The 20,291-nt window shown below is 40.8% G+C and overlaps 1 protein-coding gene across 1 annotated transcript; it reads left to right on the plus strand.

Moving 5' to 3' along the window:
- Window positions 1–8: 8 nt before the first annotated feature.
- SDHD (succinate dehydrogenase complex subunit D) lies at window positions 9–10,879 on the plus strand. The gene is made up of 4 exons (XM_024754224.1): window positions 9–138; window positions 2,732–2,848; window positions 5,313–5,457; window positions 10,061–10,879. The coding sequence occupies exons 1-4, from the start codon at window positions 87–89 to the stop codon at window positions 10,224–10,226; spliced, it is 480 nt and encodes a 159-aa protein (XP_024609992.1). The 5' UTR covers window positions 9–86; the 3' UTR covers window positions 10,227–10,879.
- Window positions 10,880–20,291: the final 9,412 nt, after the last annotated feature.

Consider the following 20,291-nt stretch of genomic DNA (forward strand, 5'->3'; position numbering starts at 1 on the left):
TCCTCGTTTTCTTTCGTCGTTGCGGGTGGATGTTGTCATATGACTGCTTCCGGGTTGCTGGATGACCTTGAGCCTTCCCGAGCGACATGGCGACTCTCTGGAGGCTGAGTGTCCTCTGCGGTGCCGGAGGTGGGCGAGGTGAGGATCCTGACGGCTGGAGGTGTTTAGCACAACCTCCAGCCGGGGAAGGGAATGCGGTGAGGATTCGTTTGCTGGGCGGTGAGACCTTTTGAGCGGGGGTGGGGTGGGGCGGGGCGGGGGTGTCCCTCCTCCTTCCCTTTGGCAGCTCTGGCTCCTGCCGAAACCACGGCATCACCAGCGTTGCCTGCGGGCCCAGATGTTCACCCGAGAGCATATCTCCCCTGCTCTGGGCTGACGTGGTGATGGGGTAATTTGAAAGTTATAGTCTTGCAGAGGCTATTCACATGAGTTCTCTTTTTCTCCCCATTCGCTGTTTTTAGAGTGCTCCCTCCCTGAATCGCAAAAGAGTGTCAGGGTCAAAGTCCTAATCCACGTCTTGCCTATTTCCCTTGGAGCTGAGTTCGATAATTATAGAAGTGGGCATTTGTGTTATACCAGGCACTGTAGTATGGTTGGGTTACAAATGTGAAAAAACATAGTTCCAGCCCTCAAAGAGTTTTCGTTTTTGTAGAGAAAACACATATAAGCATAATGCAACATAAAGTGAAAACCGTGCAGTAAGTAAATTGTATGCCAGTCCAGAGGAAGAATATATTAGCTGTGTGTTTTGGAAGGATCACCCTGTCTGGGTTCTTGAAGAAGGTGTGCCTGATTTGAGTGTTGAGGGTAAGGAAGGCCACAGGAAGAAGGGCATTACAGTTAGGGCTACTGGGATGAGCAAAAGAATGATGAAGGTGTAGAAGCTGCTTGTTATGAGAGAAAACAAAACAAATCAGATATTAGAGGGTGAAGCTCAAGATGAGGAGTGAGATGGTTCTGGAAAGGTGAACTGAAGTCAAATCACAGAAGAACTTGTCTTGATTTGGAGTATGCATTTTACTTCGTGTGAAGGGCAGCCCTTGAAAGGTTTGACATAGATTTGCAGTTTACATTGACCACTTTGGTAACAGTGTGGTAGATGGCCATCATGGGAAATGGGGCAGGCTAAGACATAAGTCAGGGAGACGAGTTGAGACACTGTTGTAGCCGTGTTGGCAAGGATGGTGAGGTCCTGAACTTGGAAAGCTGTACATAAGAGAAGATTGTCTCAGGAAATGTTAGGAGATACATCAGTATGATTTGGCATTTGACTGAATTTAGAGGGAATGTCCTACATGACTTCCAGATTTCTGGGTAAAGTGAAAGAGTGGCTGGGATGTCATTAAATAAAGTGGTAAGCATGTAGATGGGGGGCAAGTTTAAATGAGAAAGTGAGTTGAAGGGTGATTTTAGTTTTTGCCATGGTAAGTTTGAGGACCATGTGGGGTATCTCAGGGGAGAGGCCTTCTAGGCACTTAAACTTCTGAAACTCTGGAGAGATATCAGGCCTGGGGATACAGAGTTGGGTTTCATCAGCTTAAAGGCACTAGAAGTTGAGTGGACAAAATGTCTAGGGGTGGGCATAGGAAGCAAGGAGAGCAATGGGCAGATGATGGAATCCTGGGCAGACATTTAAGAGCAGCTGCAGAGGAGAGAATCAAAAGGAGAAGCAGAAGAGAGTTCTTTTTCAGAGAAGAGAAGGGAGGAGAGGCCACCAGTGCCACGTGATGCAGAAAGCCCAATAAGATGAAGACTAAACAGTGTCTATTGGATGTGGCCACAGGAGACCATTGGTGACTTACTAAAGCAGCTTTGGTGGGGATAAAGACGAGTTTCAGAGCTGAAGAATGATAAGGAAATGAGGAAGTTGAGGTGATTTAGACAACACTTTAAAGAAGCATGTTTGGAAAGTGAAGAAAGGGAGCAGGGGAAGAGTGCGTCGGCATTAGAGGACATAGGATCAAGGGAAGGGTTAATTGTATTACATCAGTTGAGGGAAAATGGTCAGTAGGAAGGAAGGAGAGGTTAAAGATACAGGAGAGAAATTACATTTTATCGAGTGCTTATAACATTCTGGGAATTATGCTGAACATTTTGCATATATTTTAAAATTCTCAACGGAGTATTATGAAGTAAATACCAGTATTTTCATTTTACAAAAGAGAGGACATTGACTCTTGGAGAGCCTATTTAACTTAATTGCTCATCGTCTCACAGCAGCATTGGTAGGGTTGGGTGTACCTAGGTCTGCCTATTTTTAAACCAAGAGACAAGATCTAAAGGAGGACAGAAAGGGATGGGTTCAAGAGTGCAAGCAGAGAAATTGATCTTGAAAAGGAAGATGGTATTTCCCAAACTAGACTGAATTCCCTGAAGACAAAGACTTTGTCTTTTATCTCTCTTGCTCTAGTGCAGAGCATAATCTTGCATGTATTAAATGTTTGTTGGATGAATAGATGAATAAATGGGAGAAGAAAGGAGCTACAAGTTATTTTTTTTAATTAGTCAAAGTGAAGCCCTTTTATGTAAGTGTTCATTGATTTTTCAATATTTCCATGGCTACTTAGTCTAATCTCATAGCAACCCAGTGAAATAGACGCTATCCTCATTTTACAGATGAGTTGGTCATTCCCTGTTTGGGGTTAAATCGCTTGCCTATGGTCATTTAGAAAGTCTGTCAATCCTGTTAAAGGAGAGGTGCTTATGATCCCCCTTATGTCTCTTTCCTTAGCTCTCTTCCTCCGAACCCCAGTGGTCAGACCGGCTCATGTCTCAGCATTTCTCCAGGACCGATCAACCCCAGGATGGTGTGGAATACAGTACATTCACGTGTCACCCAGCCACCATTGTATGTCCATCTTCATCTGGGCTGATTATCATGCCTTTGGCAGGACTTGCTGTCTCTGAGAGGAACTCTTGTGTCCAACTCTGTCAAATGAAGACCTAGCCTACACCTGGGCACACAATGCTAGCGTGGTTGAATCATGCCATTTACACTCATACAGAAACTTCTGGTCTAAGTCTTTTTAAATTTTTTAAAAAGAAAATAGTTCTGTAGGAGGAGTCTGTTCAATATGGTTTAGTTACTTTTATTTATGTAGCTAATGGAGAGGAGCCAGATCCAAATAATTTGGAATAGTAGACAGTTTAAAAAGTCATGCATATTTATAGCTGTAATTGACATGCTTATTTTTATTTAGGTTGATATTAAAATCATGGCATTTCTTGGATGAATACTGTTTAGGTATTAAATCTTAGAAAATCTGTAGGTGAATAACAAGTTAACTATATTTTCATTTTTAAAGTCTAGAAAGATCAGTATTTTACAGAGAAGACTTCTTTTGATTCTTAAGTCTACCAGTTATAATTGCATCTGAGTTATGAGTAATTAGGCAAGTATAGTTTTCCTGCTTTTTAGAATTATGTTATCTTTGAAAAGTTTTTGTTTCTGAACTTTGTTCAGTTAGATTTAGCAGAGTGGTTTTAACTTGGGGTGCATGGGACTAAAGGAAGGTCCCCCAAAGTTGTATACACAGTCTTTATTTTTAAAATTTATTTATTTATTTATTTATTTATGGCTGCATTGGGTCTTCATTGCTGCACACAGGCTTTCTCTAGTTGTGGCGAGCAAGGGCTAGTCTTCATTGTGGTGTGCGGTCTTCTCATTGCAGTGGTTTCTCTTGTTGTGGAGCACGGGCTCTAGGCACGTGGGCTCAAGCAGAGTCTTAAGCACTGGACTGCCAGGGAAGTCCCCCTACACAGTTTTTAATGTGTGTATCTATGTGCACTTTTCCAGGAAGTAGCTCCATCCTTTTATTAGATTCCCAATGGGGTGTGTAACCAAAAAAAGGTAGAGGCTCTCAAAGAGATGTTTAAAGCCCATTTTATTTTCACTTGTTTAAAAGAAGTTTTCAGGGACTTCCCTGGTGGTCCAGTGGTTAGCAACCCACCTGCCAGTGCAGGGGATACGGGTTCAAGCCCTGGTCCAGGAAGATCCCGTATGCTGCGGAACAGCTGAGCCTGTGAGCCACAACTGCTGAAGCCTGTGCATCTAGAGCCCGTGCTCCGCAACAAGAGAAACCACCACAGTGTGAAGCCTGCGCACCGCAACGAAGAGTGGTCCCCGCTCACCGCAACTTGGATGAGAGGGCCCGTGCACAGCAATGAAAACCCAGTGTCGCCAAAAATAAATAAATAAAAATAAATAAATGTATAAAAAAAATAAATAAAAGAAGTTTTCACATTCCATATCTATTTTTGGCTATTTATAAGTAACGGAACAGAAGAAGAACCATGACCCTAAAAGTTGACATTAGAACTTTGTTTCTATCTGTCTATTTATTTTTGGCTCTGTTGGGTCTTCGTTGCTGTGGGCGGTCTTCCTCTAGTTGCGGCGGGCAGGGGCTACTCTTCGTTGCGGTGTGCGGACTTCTCATCATGGTGGCTTTTGTTGCAGAGCACGGGCTCTAGGCACGTGGGCTTCAGTAGTTGTGGCTCACGGACTCTAGAGTGAAGGCTCAGTAGTTGTGGCACATGGGCTTCGTTGCTCCTCAGCGTGTGGGATCTTCCCAGACCAGGGCTCGAACCCGTGTCTCCTGCATTGGCAGGCAGATTTTTTTTTTTTTCCCCAGTACGTGGGCCTCTCATTGTTGTGGCCTCTCCTGTTGTGGAGCGCAGGCTCAGCGGCTCCGCGGCATGTGGGATCCTCCTGGACCGGGGCATGAACCCGTGTCCCCTGCATCGGCAGGCGGACTCTCAACCATTGCACCACCAGGGAAGCCCCTGGCAGGCAGATTTTTAACCACTGCGCCACCAGGGAAGCCCGAGAACTTTGCTTCTCTTTGAGTTGGCTGGTTTAATTTTCTTTTGGGAGGATTTTTAATATTACTTTACTTACTTTAATATTATTTTACTTACAATATTACTTTACTTTTGATTAGGTGTAAACAAAAGAGTGATGTTTTAAAGGAATTCCATAGGTGTCACCAACTTATATTCATAAGGTATCTGTCTATTACACTGAAGTCCAAGATTGGTAATTCTGCAAAGATATTTTGTCCATCTTCTTGCCTATAAGCAAAGTGGATCTGTCTTCTAATTAACATATGTAGGTGTTGAGACACCCTGTGCTGAAAGACTTCAAAGAAAGGAGATTGCATCTCTCACTTACCTTTATCTTACCCTGTTTATGCTCAGAGTTAAGTCTTCCATGCATTCTGTTTGCCATTATGTCAGTGGGTTATTTTGTGGCAAATATTGAGATGTGTGTTTCCCCGTGCAATTCTTATGAATCTCGTCCTTCCTTTCTACAGCTGGTTCCAAGGCTGCGTCTCTCCACTGGACTGGTGAGAGGGTTGTCAGTGTTTTGCTCCTGGGCCTAATTCCAGCTGCTTATTTGAATCCTTGCTCTGCGGTGGACTACTCTCTGGCTGCAGCCCTCACTCTTCATAGTCACTGGCAAGTAGAGCAGTCCTTTCAGTATTACATTGTCTGCTCAATTTGTTTGCTGTGAGCTTGTCTCACTATTGCATATGCGGGAGAAGTTGGTTGAGATACTGAAGATCTGAAGAGAACCTTAAAACATATGTAAACTATTTATATGCCCAGATTTATGTATCCACCTGCCTATTTGATGTCTTCGCTTTCATATCTGTACGCATTTTGAACACAGCATGTCATAAAACTGAGTTCCTGATCCTCCCCAGATCTCTTCCTCCAGTATTCTTGCCCATTTGAATTAATGACGTTTCCATTCTTCTGTTTGTTCAAGCCCCAAACCTGGTCATCATGCTTGATTCCAGAAGTAGTCTCCTAACTGGTCTCCTGTCTGTTCTCAACACAGCAGCCCCTGTGATCCTGTTAAAATATTAAGACAGGTCCAGACACTCCTCGAAACCCTTCATTGTCTCCTAATCTTACTTAAACTAAAAGGCAGAGTTCTTACAGTGATCTACAGACTCTATATGGTCTTGCCCCCTCTTCCTTTCCTCATTTGCAACGATTTTCTGTCACATTCACACTGGCTTCCTTGCTAATTCTTGAACGCACCTGGGTCACTCCAGGCCTCAGGGCTTTACTCTTACAGTTCCTTCTACTTGAAACTTTTCCTAGTTATGTACTTGGCTTGTTGCCTCATTTCCTTCACATCTTAAATGTTACCTTCTCAATGAAGCCGTCTCTAACGACTTACTCAAAATTGCAGTGTCTCTCCCAACATTCCTTATCCCTCTCCCCTGTCTTTATTGTCTCAGTAGCACTTACTTCATTCTAATATACTTTATCATCTGTTTATTATCTTGTATATTTCTTGTCTCCCCTCACAAGAATGAAAGCACAGATACAGAAAATCATAAGAATCAAATCTATGGCTTCGTGAATTATTATAACAGTAATACCCCCCCAGGTCAAGAAATAGACCTTTGCCATCTACTGCAGGAGCCTCTTCCTTGTGTTGTATCTCAGTCATAATGGTTCAACATCCCCCCCACCAGAAAAAATTTTATCCTGATTTTTATAGCAATCGTTTTCTTACATTTCATCATAGTTTTATTACCCAAATGTGCATCACTAGACACTATAGTTCAGTTTTGCTCTTTTTAAAAAAAGAAATGTAATAGTTTTGACTGTTTTTATTTGTTGTTGTATCTTTAGTGCCTAGGGCAGTATCTCACACATAGCACTAAGTAAATATTTGTCGAATGGATGAATTTCCAGTTTTTATTTATTTTACCCAGTGTAGTTTGTTAGACTTTCTAAGTTAATGAACCTTCTAGAAAGTTTGTTAATAACAATTGGGTTCCGTAAGTTGTCCCTTGTATGTTGTTTTGCAAGGACAATATGCTGTCATGGGTGGGGGAGGTTTTTTTTGGATTGTTAGAACTGAAAGCACTTGGGGGAGTATCTTAACCAACCCTATTGTTTTACAGTTGTAGAAACTAAACCCCAGGGAAGTTAAGTAACTTGTCAGAATCATTTTCTAGCTAGTATTAAAGGTGATTTTGCTTACCTAGTTTTCTAGGGTTGGTTAGAATTACCCTTTAACCAGATAGACCTCTCACAATAAAAGATTCCAGTTGCATATGGAAATACTAGCTCACAGCTACAGTAGGATTTCTCTGATGTGTGTTTCTTGAAAGGAGATCCATCTAAATCGGTGAAAAATCAGAATAAGAGATAAATCTAAAGTCATACTTTTTCTTTTTTGGCCGTGCTATGTGGCATATGGGATCTTAGTTCCCCATCCAGGGATTGAACCCGTGCCCCCTGAAGTGGAAGTGTGGAGTCTTAACCACTGGACCACCAGGGAAGCCCTAAAGTCATACATTCTAAAAATTACGATTGACTTCTCCAATTACCTTACTGATTCTCTCTTCCTTTTTCAAACATACACAGAAAAGACTTGAAAGAATTGTCTATAATTGTGCACTAGTTCCTTAGCATCCAATCTGCTGTTTTTTTTTTTTTTTTTGGCAGTACGAAGGCCTCTCACTGTTGTGGCCTCTCCGTTGTGGAGCACAGGCTCCGGACGCGCAGGCTCAGCGGCCATGGCTCACGGGCCCAGCCGCTCCGCAGCATGTGGGATCTTCCCGGACCGGGGCACGAACCCGTGTCCCCTGCGTCAGCAGGCGGACTCTCAACCACTGCGCCACCAGGGAAGCCCAGCATCCCATCTTTTTTAACCCACATTAATTGGGCTTTTTATCCCAACTGTGTAACTGAAGTCATTCTTATCAAAATCACTAAAGACCTTAATTTTTTCCAAATCCAGTTGTCCATTCTCTGTCCTCCACTTGAAACTCAGCAGCATTCAAGTTAATCGACCGTTTTCTCCTTAAGTAAATTTTCTTTGGCTTCCTAGATGCCATACTCACCTTGTTTTCTTCTACATTACCAGCTGTACTTTCTCAATCTCCTCTGTCAGCTCCTTTTCCTCTTGTCTGACCTCTGAATAATAAAGGTCTGATCTCCAGGCTCATTCTAGGCTTTTTAAAATTTCTCTGTTTACACACTTTTCCAGGGTGAGCTCAGATCAGACTTCTTTTCCTGAGCTGCAGACTTGTATTTCCAGTTGTCTGACCGACTTATCCACTTGGATGTCTAATAGTCATCCCAAATTTAATATTGCCAAAAATCACTCTTTCCGCCCGCCCCCCCCGAAATCTCTCTTGATTTCCCCTCAAAACCTCCTTCTCTCCCGTTCTTCCCTAATTCAATTAAATCTTGTTGTTCAAGCCAAAAATCCTGGGAGTCATTCTAGGTATTACTTTTTGTCTTAACCCCACAACCAGTCCATCAGCTTGTGTTAGTTCTCTCCTCAGAACACAGTCTGAGCCAAGTTAAGCCAGCAGCCTTGCCTAGGCTACTACAGCTGCTTCCTAACTAGTTTTTTATTTCTGTTCTTGCCACCCTTCTGTCCGCACTGTCCTTTCACCACATATAGCCAGAGTGACCTTTTTAAAAGGTAAAATTACATTTATCCAAAGAAGATATGCAAATGGAAAATAAGCATATGAAAAAATGCTCAACATTGTTTGTTATTAGAGAAATGCAAATCAAAACCTCATTGAGATACCACTTTACACCTTACACTTTATACCACTTTACGCTTTACACCGACTTTACACATCATTGAGATACCACTTTACACCACTTTACACTTTACCAGGATGGCTGTAATCAAAAAGATGGACAATAATGAGTGTTGAGAAGTGGGAGTCCCCATATATCTCTGCTGGGAATGCAAAATGTTGCGGCTACCTTGGAAAACAGTTTGGCAGGTCTAACAAAAGTTATTATAACAAAGAGTTATAATATGAGTTAACAACAGAGAGTTGCTATATGACTCGGCAATTTCACTTTTAGGTGTATACCTACCAAAATTGAAAACATGTCCCCACGCACACAAAAACTTGTACAATAATGTTCATAGCAGTGTTGTTATTATATAATAGCCAAAGAGGCGAAACAGTCCAGATGTGTCTTAATTGATGAATAGCTAAACAAAATGTGATATGTTTTTACAAAGGAGTATTATTTGGCCATACAAAGACTAAAGTGCTGATCCGTGGTGCAACATGGCTGAACCTTGAAAGTGTTATGCTGAGTGAAAGAAACTCAACACGAAAGGCCGTATATTGTATGATTTCATTTATGAAAAGTGTCCCAAATTAGCAAATATGTAGAGACAGAAAACAAATTAGTGATTGCCTAATGGGCTAAAGGGTGCAGAGTTTGTTTCTGATGAAAATGTTCTGGGATTAAACAGTGATGGTGTTGCACAACTCTGTGTGAGTATACTAAAAGCCACAGAATTGTTAATTTTATGGTACGTGAATTATATCTCAATAGAACTGTTATTTAAAAAGTAAAATTAGGTCACTGCTTACTTTGGTCACTGCCTACTTAAAGCACAGCTGTGGTTTCCCGTTGTATTTCAAGTAAAATTCAAACTCCTTGTTATGACCTTCAAGCCCCTATGCGATCTGCCCCTGCCTTCTGGTCTCCCTGTTCTCCAGCCACATAACCTTTTTACAATTCCTCAGAGATGCCAAGGTCATTGTTACTTTTGTTTGGGATGTTCTTTTCATTCAAGCCATCCTTTCTAAAATATTTCTTCATAGCACTTATGTACTTTTTCTTTCTCTTCACTAAAATGTTTGTTCCATAAGGGCAGGAATGCTGTCTTATTTGCTGTACTCTCAACATCTGTAACAGATTCTGGCACATAATATCTGCTTAATAAATTCTTTTTCAATTAATGAAAAAGTCTGTAGGCCATTTGTTTGGGTTTAAAAATAAAAACCAAAATTTTATAAATAGAGTAGGAATTAGTTACTGTCTTTGATATAAACGACTCGAAAATTGAATCTGAAGGATAGAAAGGTGTCTTTATTATATTGTTAGGGTACACTTGATTCCTTCATTTTGGTTTGTGAGTTTTGTTACCATGAGTTGCATTTTGACCTTGACTGATTATTTTTTTTGCAGCCAAGTTAACCGAATAGCCTTCTAACATCACTTGTGGTTTTTCATTTGTACTGTGATTTTTTTTTTTCTTTAGGGGCATTGGACAAGTTGTTACTGACTATGTTCGAGGGGCTGCGTTGCAGAAAGCTGCCAAGGCAGGCTTCTTGGTGCTCTCGGCGTTCACCTTTGCTGGGCTTTGTTATTTCAACTATCATGATGTGGGCATCTGCAAAGCCGTGGCTATGCTGTGGAAGCTCTGACCCTTTAGACTTAACACCTTGAGAAGTGATTGTACACCTGCTTGCCTCTGCTATGTGATGCCATTTCAACTCACAATAAGAAGGAAATAACAGATTAGTCAGCTGGTAAACCTCTTCTCCTAATCAGCTAGTTATGTTTAGAGTTTAATCTTTGAAGAAAGATTGAGAGAAATTGTATCCAAGAAGTTGTGAGACTGAGTTAATGGGGTGTCTCACAGCTTCTCAGAAGACTCACAGTATAACTAAACATTATATATGAGCCTTTGCCTGTTAATTTATCAGACTCTTAAAGGGAATTCAGCTTTATTACTCTCAATATTTGATCAAACTTCTATATTTGTCCTAGGATGATGGAGAAAGGGAACGACTGTTAATTCATAAGTAAAGACTTCGCAGAAGATTAGGCAGTGTTTCGTTTTTGTAAACATCCCCCCCTCTGTTCAGTCGATACCAGTTACTGATGGTTACGTGTCCTAGGGAGATTTGAAAATTAGAAATGCTGATATTTCACATTACTGATTTCTAGATCCTAGGAAGAAGAGCCTGGAGAGTTTCTGAATATAGAGAAGTTTCATGTAGGGAAGAGGTCCCTTTATAGACATTTCAAATTGTTACAGGTTCTAAATGGAGACTTAATCCTCAAATGTGTTTATTTTACTGGTACGCAGAAGATTAGGCAGTGTTTCGTTTTTGTAAACATCCCCCCCTCTGTTCAGTCGATACCAGTTACTGATGGTTACGTGTCCTAGGGAGATTTGAAAATTAGAAATGCTGATATTTCACATTACTGATTTCTAGATCCTAGGAAGAAGAGCCTGGAGAGTGTCTGAATATAGAGAAGTTTCATGTAGGGAAGAGGTCCCTTTATAGACATTTCAAATTGTTACAGGTTCTAAATGGAGACTTAATCCTCAAATGTGTTTATTTTACTGGTCCTAAAATAATCTTTTCACAAATATAAAATTGTAAGTAATAAGTTGTTGTTTTCCCACCGTGGGAATCTCTAATGTGAAAATGTATTCTATGAAGGTAAAGTTTTTTTAAAAATAAAAATGCTGTATAATAAAAATTTATTCTACTCTTTTATGTCTTAATTGTCCATAGTTTTATTCAGTAGAACTGAGTGTCTATTGCATCTATAGCATGGAAACAGGACTGAGTGTTTAAATTTCCTTCTGAGTTTAGCAGTTAGGTAAATCAGATACAAAGTGCTGTAATACAGAAAAGACTTACATGTAATAGGCAGAAATATACTGAGTATAAGTAGTTTGGTATGAGGAAAGTAATAAGATTAAGTAGTAGGAATCAGAATTAGGTCCAGATTATGGTGTTCTGTGGTTGCCAGCCTTTATATTCAAATTTTATACTGTATGCAGTTAGTCTGGTCTTAAGGGATGAGTGTAATGCATGAGGGTTTCATCTAGCAATGTAGATGAAATGGGAGTTGGTGCATTTCACTCACTGAGGACCTTACTGGATAACTGAGGCAAACTATCGAAGGGGAGCTGGCTAGAAGGGTAAGTGTTCATGCTGGAGGTTAAAGATAAGGTCCCCTTAATGTGCTTACAACCTTGTAGGATATTTATTAAGCGTTTAGGAAGAGGTGGTTAATTCCGTTTTGGGGCAGGTTAAATGTTTCAGAAGGGGGTGATGCCTGAGTAGCAGTGGTTCACCAAGGAGTCATGGTGGTGGGCCAGTCCGCCTTGGCAGGGAGGAGTATTTTATTACTGACTTGGTTTAGAATTGGTGGTTCATTATGATGATAAAAAAGCGGACTGACCTTTAGTCAGTTTTGTTATTGTTTTAAAATTATAGTGATCCCGCTTAGAGTCATTCCTCACCACCCCCCCACTGCTCCCCCATCCCTCCAGCCCCCAGTACACCACTGCTGTCACATGGAGTGGGGAAATGGATTTTTCCATAGAGTAGCTGTCACCAATACCATCAGATCGTAGTTTGGCTTTGGAAGGGTGTCTAATGCTAATAAGCTTCATTAGATCATGATTGAATGTTAAGAGTGGAGGCTGGTTAGAGTGGACCTGCCCCACGTCCTGGTCAGTTTTGTAATTAGGTTGGAGCTGAGCTGTCACTTTGGAAAATCAGTGGGTTGCTGTGAGTTGCTGGAGCAGCAGCGAAGATGAGGCAGGGTCTAACAGCAATAAGACGCTTCTGAGGTTAGGCAGGACATGATCAGAATTGTGCTTCAGAAGGAATTTAGGCAGCATTAGGAAGGTTGATGAACTAGAGGCAGAAGGATGTATAAGAAGATAGAGGTAGAAGATAGTGACAGTGGAAAGTAGGAGTCAATTTCAAAACATATTGTAGAAGTCAACATTCATTTGGTAGGTATTAAGTATCTTGTGTGATTGGCACTGTGCCAGGTACTGTGGCTAAAGAGGTAGGAATTCCTCTCCCCTTAGAAAGAATTCATAGTCTAATTGGGGCAACAGATAAATGATTGCAGTACAGTGTAATAAGTGCAAGAATAGTTAAGCACATTGAGCAGTGATGTTACAAAGGGTACAGGAAGAATTTGCTTGCAAGTTTCATGGGAGACAAGAGTCTTGACCTGGATTCTGAAAGATAAGGAGCTGATACGAGGCCAAGGAAGCTGGGGTGAGCTGTGAGGAGGCTAGAGGATGGTAGATAGATCAGGCAGAAGATTGCACGTGATTCGGTACGATTGCAACGTAGAGAGGGACTGATTGTAGAGGACCTTCTATGCCATGGTAAGTAATTGAGAGAACTGAGTCACTGAAGATTGTTAATTATGCAAATGACATGGTCAGATGTATATTTTATTTTTTTAATAAATTAATTTATTTGTTTATTCTTGGCTGCGTTGGGTCTTCGCTGCTGCACACAGGCTTTTCTCTAGTCGTGGCAAGCGAGGGCTACTCTTCGTTGCGGTGCACAGGCTTCTCGTTGCGGTGGCTTCTCTTGTTGTGGAGTACGGACTCTAGGTGCGCGGGCTTCAGTAGTTGTGGCTTGCAGGCTCTAGAGCACAGGCTCAGTAGTTGTGGCACACGGGCTTAGTTGCTCCGTGGCATATGGGATCTTTCCGGACTAGGGCTCGAACCCGTGTCCCCTGCATTGGCAGGCGGATTCGCAACCACTGCGCTACCAGGGAAGCCCCAGATGTTTATTTTAAATAGGTTGTGCTGGCAGCTGTGCACAGTGTGGATTTGAAGGAGGAAACAGGTTATTTCAGTGATCCAGAAAGCAATTATGAATTCTGAAGGTAGTAGTAGTGAGGATGAAAATAAATTCAAGAGTTATCTAGAACTTAGAATCAATAAGTTATACTGGGCTATGAAAGATCGAGAGAGGAGCGAGCCTAGCCCAATTTTTTTGTTGTAAAAAGTGAAAAATGGGAAGTCGTGTCATTAATTTTTGAAGGAAAATTAGATACGGTAGTGGAGGGATAGGTCACTACAAAAGTTTTGGATTTGTGAGATATCCAGGAAGAGAGAGAATTTGTAGACTTGCATTTTTTGTCAGTATGACAGACTAAATTTTAGGAATTACTTTGCTATGACGCACCTAAGAATGTTAAACAACAAGAATAACTTTTAAAACGTGGCTGAGCTTGCTTAGAGTTTAACAGCTGTTGAACAATATTGAAATTACTCTTTATCATGAAGGGGAAGTATGGCAACTAGATTTAGATTGGAGTGGCACTCAATAGTTATAAAGGAAGCAGACAATGAAATAATATTATAAAAGGTAGCTTATGTGGTTCCTACTTTAGAGTAAGGTATCACTAAAACACAAGTCTGTCTTTCATGTCAACAAGAATGGTTTATCATAGTTAGGAATGTCCAAAATTAAGAGGTTAATGGAATATAGGTTATTAAAGAAAGAAAAGTCCTGTTGAACATCTGTAGCCCATAGCAGAGCTCTTGCATATTTTAAAGTCAGTTCATGGGACTTCCCTGGTGGCTCAGTGGTTAAGAATCTGCCTGCCAGTGCAGGGTACATGGGTTCAATCCCTGGTTCGGGAAGATCCCACATGCCACGGAGCAACTAAGCCCATGCACCACAACTACTGAACCTATGCTCTAGAGCCCGCGAGCCACAACTACTGAGCCTGAGTGCCACAACTACTGAAGCCCGCGCGCCTAGAGCCCTTGCTCCACAACAAGAGAAGCCACCGCAATGAGAAGACTCTGCACCGCAACGAAGAGTAAACCCTGCTCGCCACAACTAGAGAAAGCCCGTGCACAGCAATGAAGACCCAATGCAGGCAAAAATAAATAAATAAATTAAAAAAAAAAAAAAAGTCAGCTCATATAGTGTTTTAGCTAACCAAAGTATGAAGAATACAAAACGTAACTAATATTTTTAGTATCTCTCCTTTCATGAGGTAAGAAAATACTATAGTCATCTAGGACACCCCAAAGAAAGTTTGGATGTAAAAGTCCTCTTAACAATTTTATTATTCTGAATTTAAGCCTTGAGTTTAGGAAATGAACAACAGCAACAACAAAAAAAACCTGTCGGAGAATATTGGTTATTAAATATAGGCTTAAGTCAAAGATACCAAAATACATAAAACATCTTGCTTTAGAGTAACAATATGCACAACAGGAAACTTTCAGAAGTGAGGAACTTTTGCTAAGACTGATTCAAGAGAATGATAAAGGCACAAAAACTATATTTAAAGATCAATCTTATTCTGTACTACCAATTTTCTCTTTAAAAATGACTGGGGCTTCCCTGGTGGCGCAGTGGTTGAGAGTCCGCCTGCCCATGCAGGGGACACGGGTTCGTGCCCTGGTCCGGGAAGATCCCACATGCTCCCACATGCCGCGGAGCGGCTGGCCCCGTGAGCCATGGCCGCTGGCCTGCGTGTCCGGAGCCTGTGCTCCGCAACGGGAGAGGCCACAACAGTGAGAGGCCCGCGTACCCCCCCCCCAAAAAAAAAGAATTATAAGCCTTTTTTGCCTCCTAATCTTAGTATTTCTTCATAAGGTTCACATTTCACTTCATTGCAGATTTTAGTCTCAACAGTTTATTTCATTGCAGCAAATGTGATCCATTTAACACATTCAGAGAGATGGCAACACACTGAGATCTTCTACCATGCCTTAATGGTTCAGATTGTTTTTTGGGCTACCATAGCTTATTAAAGAAGTGTCCATTGCTTGATGAAGATGATATAGTCGGGTTCTGTTTTGATATAATGTAACATTCCAAGCAATGTGACTTAAAGGAATAATTTTAGTAGAAGGTTCCTCATAGTTTGTCTTTCTCCCAAAGTGCACACATCATAAAAACATTTAACCTTTAAAATTAAGATGTGTAAGTTATGTTCCTATATTTTAATTAAAAACAGTGTGGCAGTTATAATTTGATTCCAATTTTGTTTTGAAAATTTGTGTGTATATATAGTGCATATATATATATGCATATACTATTAACAATGGTTAATTATATCTTTTTGTAATGTTTATTTTTTGGCAATGAACATATATTCCAATTAGAAAAATAGATTAACAAAATAAAACAGTGGGGCTTCCCTGGTGACGCAGTGGTTAAGAATCCACCTGCCAATGCAGGGGACACGGGTTTGAGCCCTGGTCCGGGAAGATCCCACATGCCGCGGAGCAACTAAGCCCATGCGACACAACTACTGAGCCTGCGCTCTAGAGCCCGCGTGCCACAACTACTGAAGCCTGCGCGCCTAGAGCCCGTGCTCTGAAACAAAGAGAAGCCACTGCAATGAGAAGCCTGTGTACCGCAACGAAGAGTAACCCTTGCTAGCTGCAACTAGAGAAAGCCCGCGCGCAGCAACGAAGAGCCAACGCAGCCAAAAATAAATAAATAAAATAAATAAATTTATTTTAAAAAATAAATTAAAAAAATAAAACAGTGCACACGCAGGTAGTGCGTATTTTATCATCCTGCTAGGGTTGGCCTCTTCCTGCTCTGTATTCTTTGATGAAATTAGCTGGGTGGGTTTCAGTAGTGAGCGGACGTAGGCTGGTTATATTAATCTTTGTTTTTAGACTAAAGCATGTTGGTATCTGGAGCCTCCTTCATCCTTACTCTCCAGAAAGTGTGTTCACTTATTGTTAGCATTTGAGCGCTGGGGACAGACATGGAGACAAATATGTTGCTACTGTATGAAATTTTAAGTGATGATGTAATGGAGGAAAAAAATGTGTTGTATAATCATAACTGAGAGAATGGGGCCAACACACAAAGGAAGTCTTCTAAAAACATTAGTTACATGAAAATCCCTTCTGTTCTGCTGAGCATGTAATGATTGGGAAAGGCAAATGTGAAAGGCAAGTTTTAGAGCAAAGATTGAGGGGTATGAAAAATTGTTCTGCAAAACAGAATGAGAATTTGAAGTTCCTAGAACTAATCCAGGAAGGAACTTGGGAAAGAGGAGAGATCAGAGGGACAGATAAGGAAAGAGGTGGCAAGAGGGAGTGAGGCTGGGATCTGGGGGACAATGGGGAAACAATAGCCGGGGAAAAAAATTCCTGGTCGTGGAGTGACCAAAAGACGGACAAGATTGTCTGTGTGCAATTTGAATTTTTTTTTCCATTTTGACAACATGATTCATTCTTTTGTCCCTCACATAGTTTTGGTAATATCTACTATGTCTTGAAAGAGTATAATGTTTTTGTTTTATTTTACTTTGGATATTTTATATCAGGAGTGAATTTCTATCAGGGTCAAAGCAATATCCTTATTACAGAGCACATGTTAGATGCCAAGATGATCCACAATCTCTACCAATTCACTGGAAGAAGGAGTTTGGAGCCAGAAATGAATATGAGAATGTAAGCCTCCTAGGAATTCGCAGAAATCTTGGGGGTTGGGGTGGGGATCTAATATCCCATGCAATGTGGAAAACTTTAGGTGACATCTAGGTTACACTATGCAAAACCCCTGTCCAGCGTTTCTTTATATTTGTCGAACTCAGGATCAGCCTTGTGCATTGCATTTTCTCATTACGTACAAGGTGTGATCTAAATTAGCTCCTAGACCTAGCTTACCTGGACTTTGTCTTCTCTCCTCTCTGACCTAAAAACCTTACCTGCAACTCTATTCACTCTTTGAGCCTAGAGAGCACAAGTGAGGCATTATTTCAGCAAAGTCCTACCTACGTTACAGGATTGCTCTAAAGATTTTAAAAGATGTTAAAATACTTAGAACATTTAAAAATGCTATACCAATATAAACATTCATTACTGTGTTAGTGTTTTTATTTCTAATAATAACAATGATAGTAAACATTAAATGGTGCCTATAATTATATAGCAGGTACACTGTGAATTTTCTCATTTAGTACTCATGACATTTCTATGAGTGTCTCTATGAGACAGGAGGTATTATCTTCATTCCCATTTTAGAAATGACAATATATACCCAGAGACAAGGATTGAACACAGATTTATCTGACTCCAAACCTATCCTTTTAATGGGTTAAATATCATTTTAATGGATTGACTTACAGATTAATTAACTGGTGTTTTAGAAAATAAATCAGTGAGAAAGACAAACAACTCTATAGAAAACTGAGCAATGGTTAAAGATAGACAAGTGGCTTTTAAATACATGAAAGGAGCAATAACTTTGCTTAATAACTAAAACCATAATTAGATACCAAAGCACTTATGTGATTACCAAAGATGATAAGGCTTAATAACACAATTGGGGAGGTTATATATTATAGTAAAACAGGCAGAAAAGCAGAAAAGGTGAAGACAACAAATCAGCTTGATGGATCTTGTGAGAAAGAGGGAGGTAGAGTCATTCGATGTCCTGTCAGGTTCTGTTCAACATATATGTTAATATTCACAGAAAAAAAGAGAGTTCCTGCACCCCAGGAGCTCATAGTCTAGTGGGGGACACAGAGAAGTAAGTGGAAGTTTATGATACAGACTGTAAAGGGCTATAATGTGAATAAGTTCACAAGGTAAGTCCAAGGAGAAAGAATAGAGAATGAGATTCCCACAGCATTTAATTTCCCCACATAGCATTTTAAAGTTACAGTGTGGGAAAGGATTGAGCAATAGTAAAGCTCCCAGGCCAGCCCATTGAAAGGTGCGCTAATAGTTGTAGTGAAAGTGAAGAGAGGCTTCTGGTGGGTACCATAAAACATCTGCTATAATGAACTGAAGTTAAGGTGCTGCCTAAGAGGAAAATGAGCAAGGGTGCATGGTCACAGGTGTGGAAGCAATCAGAAGCTGAAGTAAAAACGTTATCATTGGGCTTCCCTGGTGGCGCAGTGGTTGGGAGTCCGCCTGCCGATGCAGAGGACGTGGGTTCGTGTCCCGGTCTGGGAAGATCCCACATGCCACGGAGCGGCTGGGCCCGTGAGCCATGGCCGCTGGGCCTGCGCGTCGGGAGCCTGTGCTCACTTTTGCATCTCCTGTACCCTCTGCCTGGAATGACCTTCCCCCTCTTCTGTGCCACCTCTGCCTCATTTTTTATTCATGTCTCTCATCCTCCAGGACTGTGTGTGTACGTGGTTTCCATCAGTGTCTCTTCATCTTTTTTTTTTATTTTGCCTTTTTCTATCCCCAACTTATTTGTTTAATTGACTAGAGAGTTTTAGATTCCCTTTTGAATTAATTTGGTTACATATTATTCTCAGGATGTTAACCCAGTTTTAAAATTAAAGTTGTTGCTATAGGAATTTTTTTTTTTTTTTTTTTTTTTTTTTTTTGGGTAGGCGGACTCTCAACCACTGCGCCACCAGGGAAGCCCGCTATAGGAATTTAATTGTATTTATATACTTCCTTGATGGGCAAAAGTTTTGCTATTGTCATATAATGTGAAGCTTTCCTGACAAAAATGTGTGTGTTATATTTTCCCTCTGGGTTTCCAGCCATGCTTCCCAGTTTAAAAAGAAAAAAATGCAACTATTCTTAGAAGCCAAGTGAAACGCAGCAGAACCATATTTCCCCTTCAACAGTAGCAAAACAGAACAATCTCCACAAGTCTTGAGATTTGACTCTGAATCTTGTATAGTTTTCTTTCATTCACTCTCAGAAAGTACCTACTAACCACTTTCCTTCCTCTGGAAAAATAAGTAAGCACTTTTATAATTTGGACTTTAGTATCAGCATTATGTCTGTGAAACAGCTCTCTGGGAGAACCTTAAAAAGGATGTGAAAGCAAAAGAGCTGTCTCTAAGTTAAATTTACATTTTATTATAATTTAGAAATTTTCTGTTCATGTTTTTCGTACCCAGCTGAATTTTGATATTTTAAGGGCTTGGATCATGTCTCAGATACTTTTGTATTCCATTCCTGCACTCAGCACCCTGTCCAACACATGCTAAGTAGTCAGGAAAAAGTTGTAGAATGTATGAACAAGCTGTGGCTTCTGTAGCCTCTCTTTTTTTTTTTTTTTTTTTTAATCAGCAAATGATTAGTGCACGCCTGTGTGGAAGAGGTTATAAACAGAACTCATGCATTGTGCAGTTAGTGAATGATCAACAGATGCTCAACAGTACCATAACGTTGTAAATAAATATTTTTTTTACAGTAGCAGCTGCTTCTGAAAAAAGAACTAGACATAAAAACAAGCTAGGCATGATGGCCAGAGAATGCAGAAAAGTAAGATCATTTGTGCCCAGCTCTTAATTTATAAAAATGACTGAATAAAAACACGGAGAGGTCAATGCCATTGTAAGAAAAGTTGCCCTAGAAATGAAAGGCATGTCATGCCATTCAGGGCCACAGGGGATGCACCAGTGTTGGAGGCAGAGAGGAGGGAAGGAAAAGCACAGACCACAGCCTTTGTTATGTTTTCTGTGGGAAAGACAGGGCAGGGAAAGGAAAATATTTTAGGATTGGTTGAGTAATTCCAGTGGGCTTTGGGGGATAGGTCTGTCTCTGTTGTCTGGTATCTGGCCCTGGGTTGATTTAGGGCAGGGAAAATATTGGCTATGTGTGTGAGCTCTAGATAAAGGAGGTGGTTGGGGGTATGGGCTTGGAATTGGTTGGTTTGTATAGGAAAAGTGGGCTCATCAGCCAGCTGTCTCAGGAATCAGCTAGCCTTGAAGGGCAGTCCCTTCCCCAGCCAGCAAGTCCCCCA

This window comes from Neophocaena asiaeorientalis, unplaced genomic scaffold, assembly GCF_003031525.2.
Source record: "Neophocaena asiaeorientalis asiaeorientalis breed wild unplaced genomic scaffold, Neophocaena_asiaeorientalis_V1.1 scaffold21, whole genome shotgun sequence".
Classification (NCBI taxonomy): domain Eukaryota; kingdom Metazoa; phylum Chordata; class Mammalia; order Artiodactyla; family Phocoenidae; genus Neophocaena; species Neophocaena asiaeorientalis.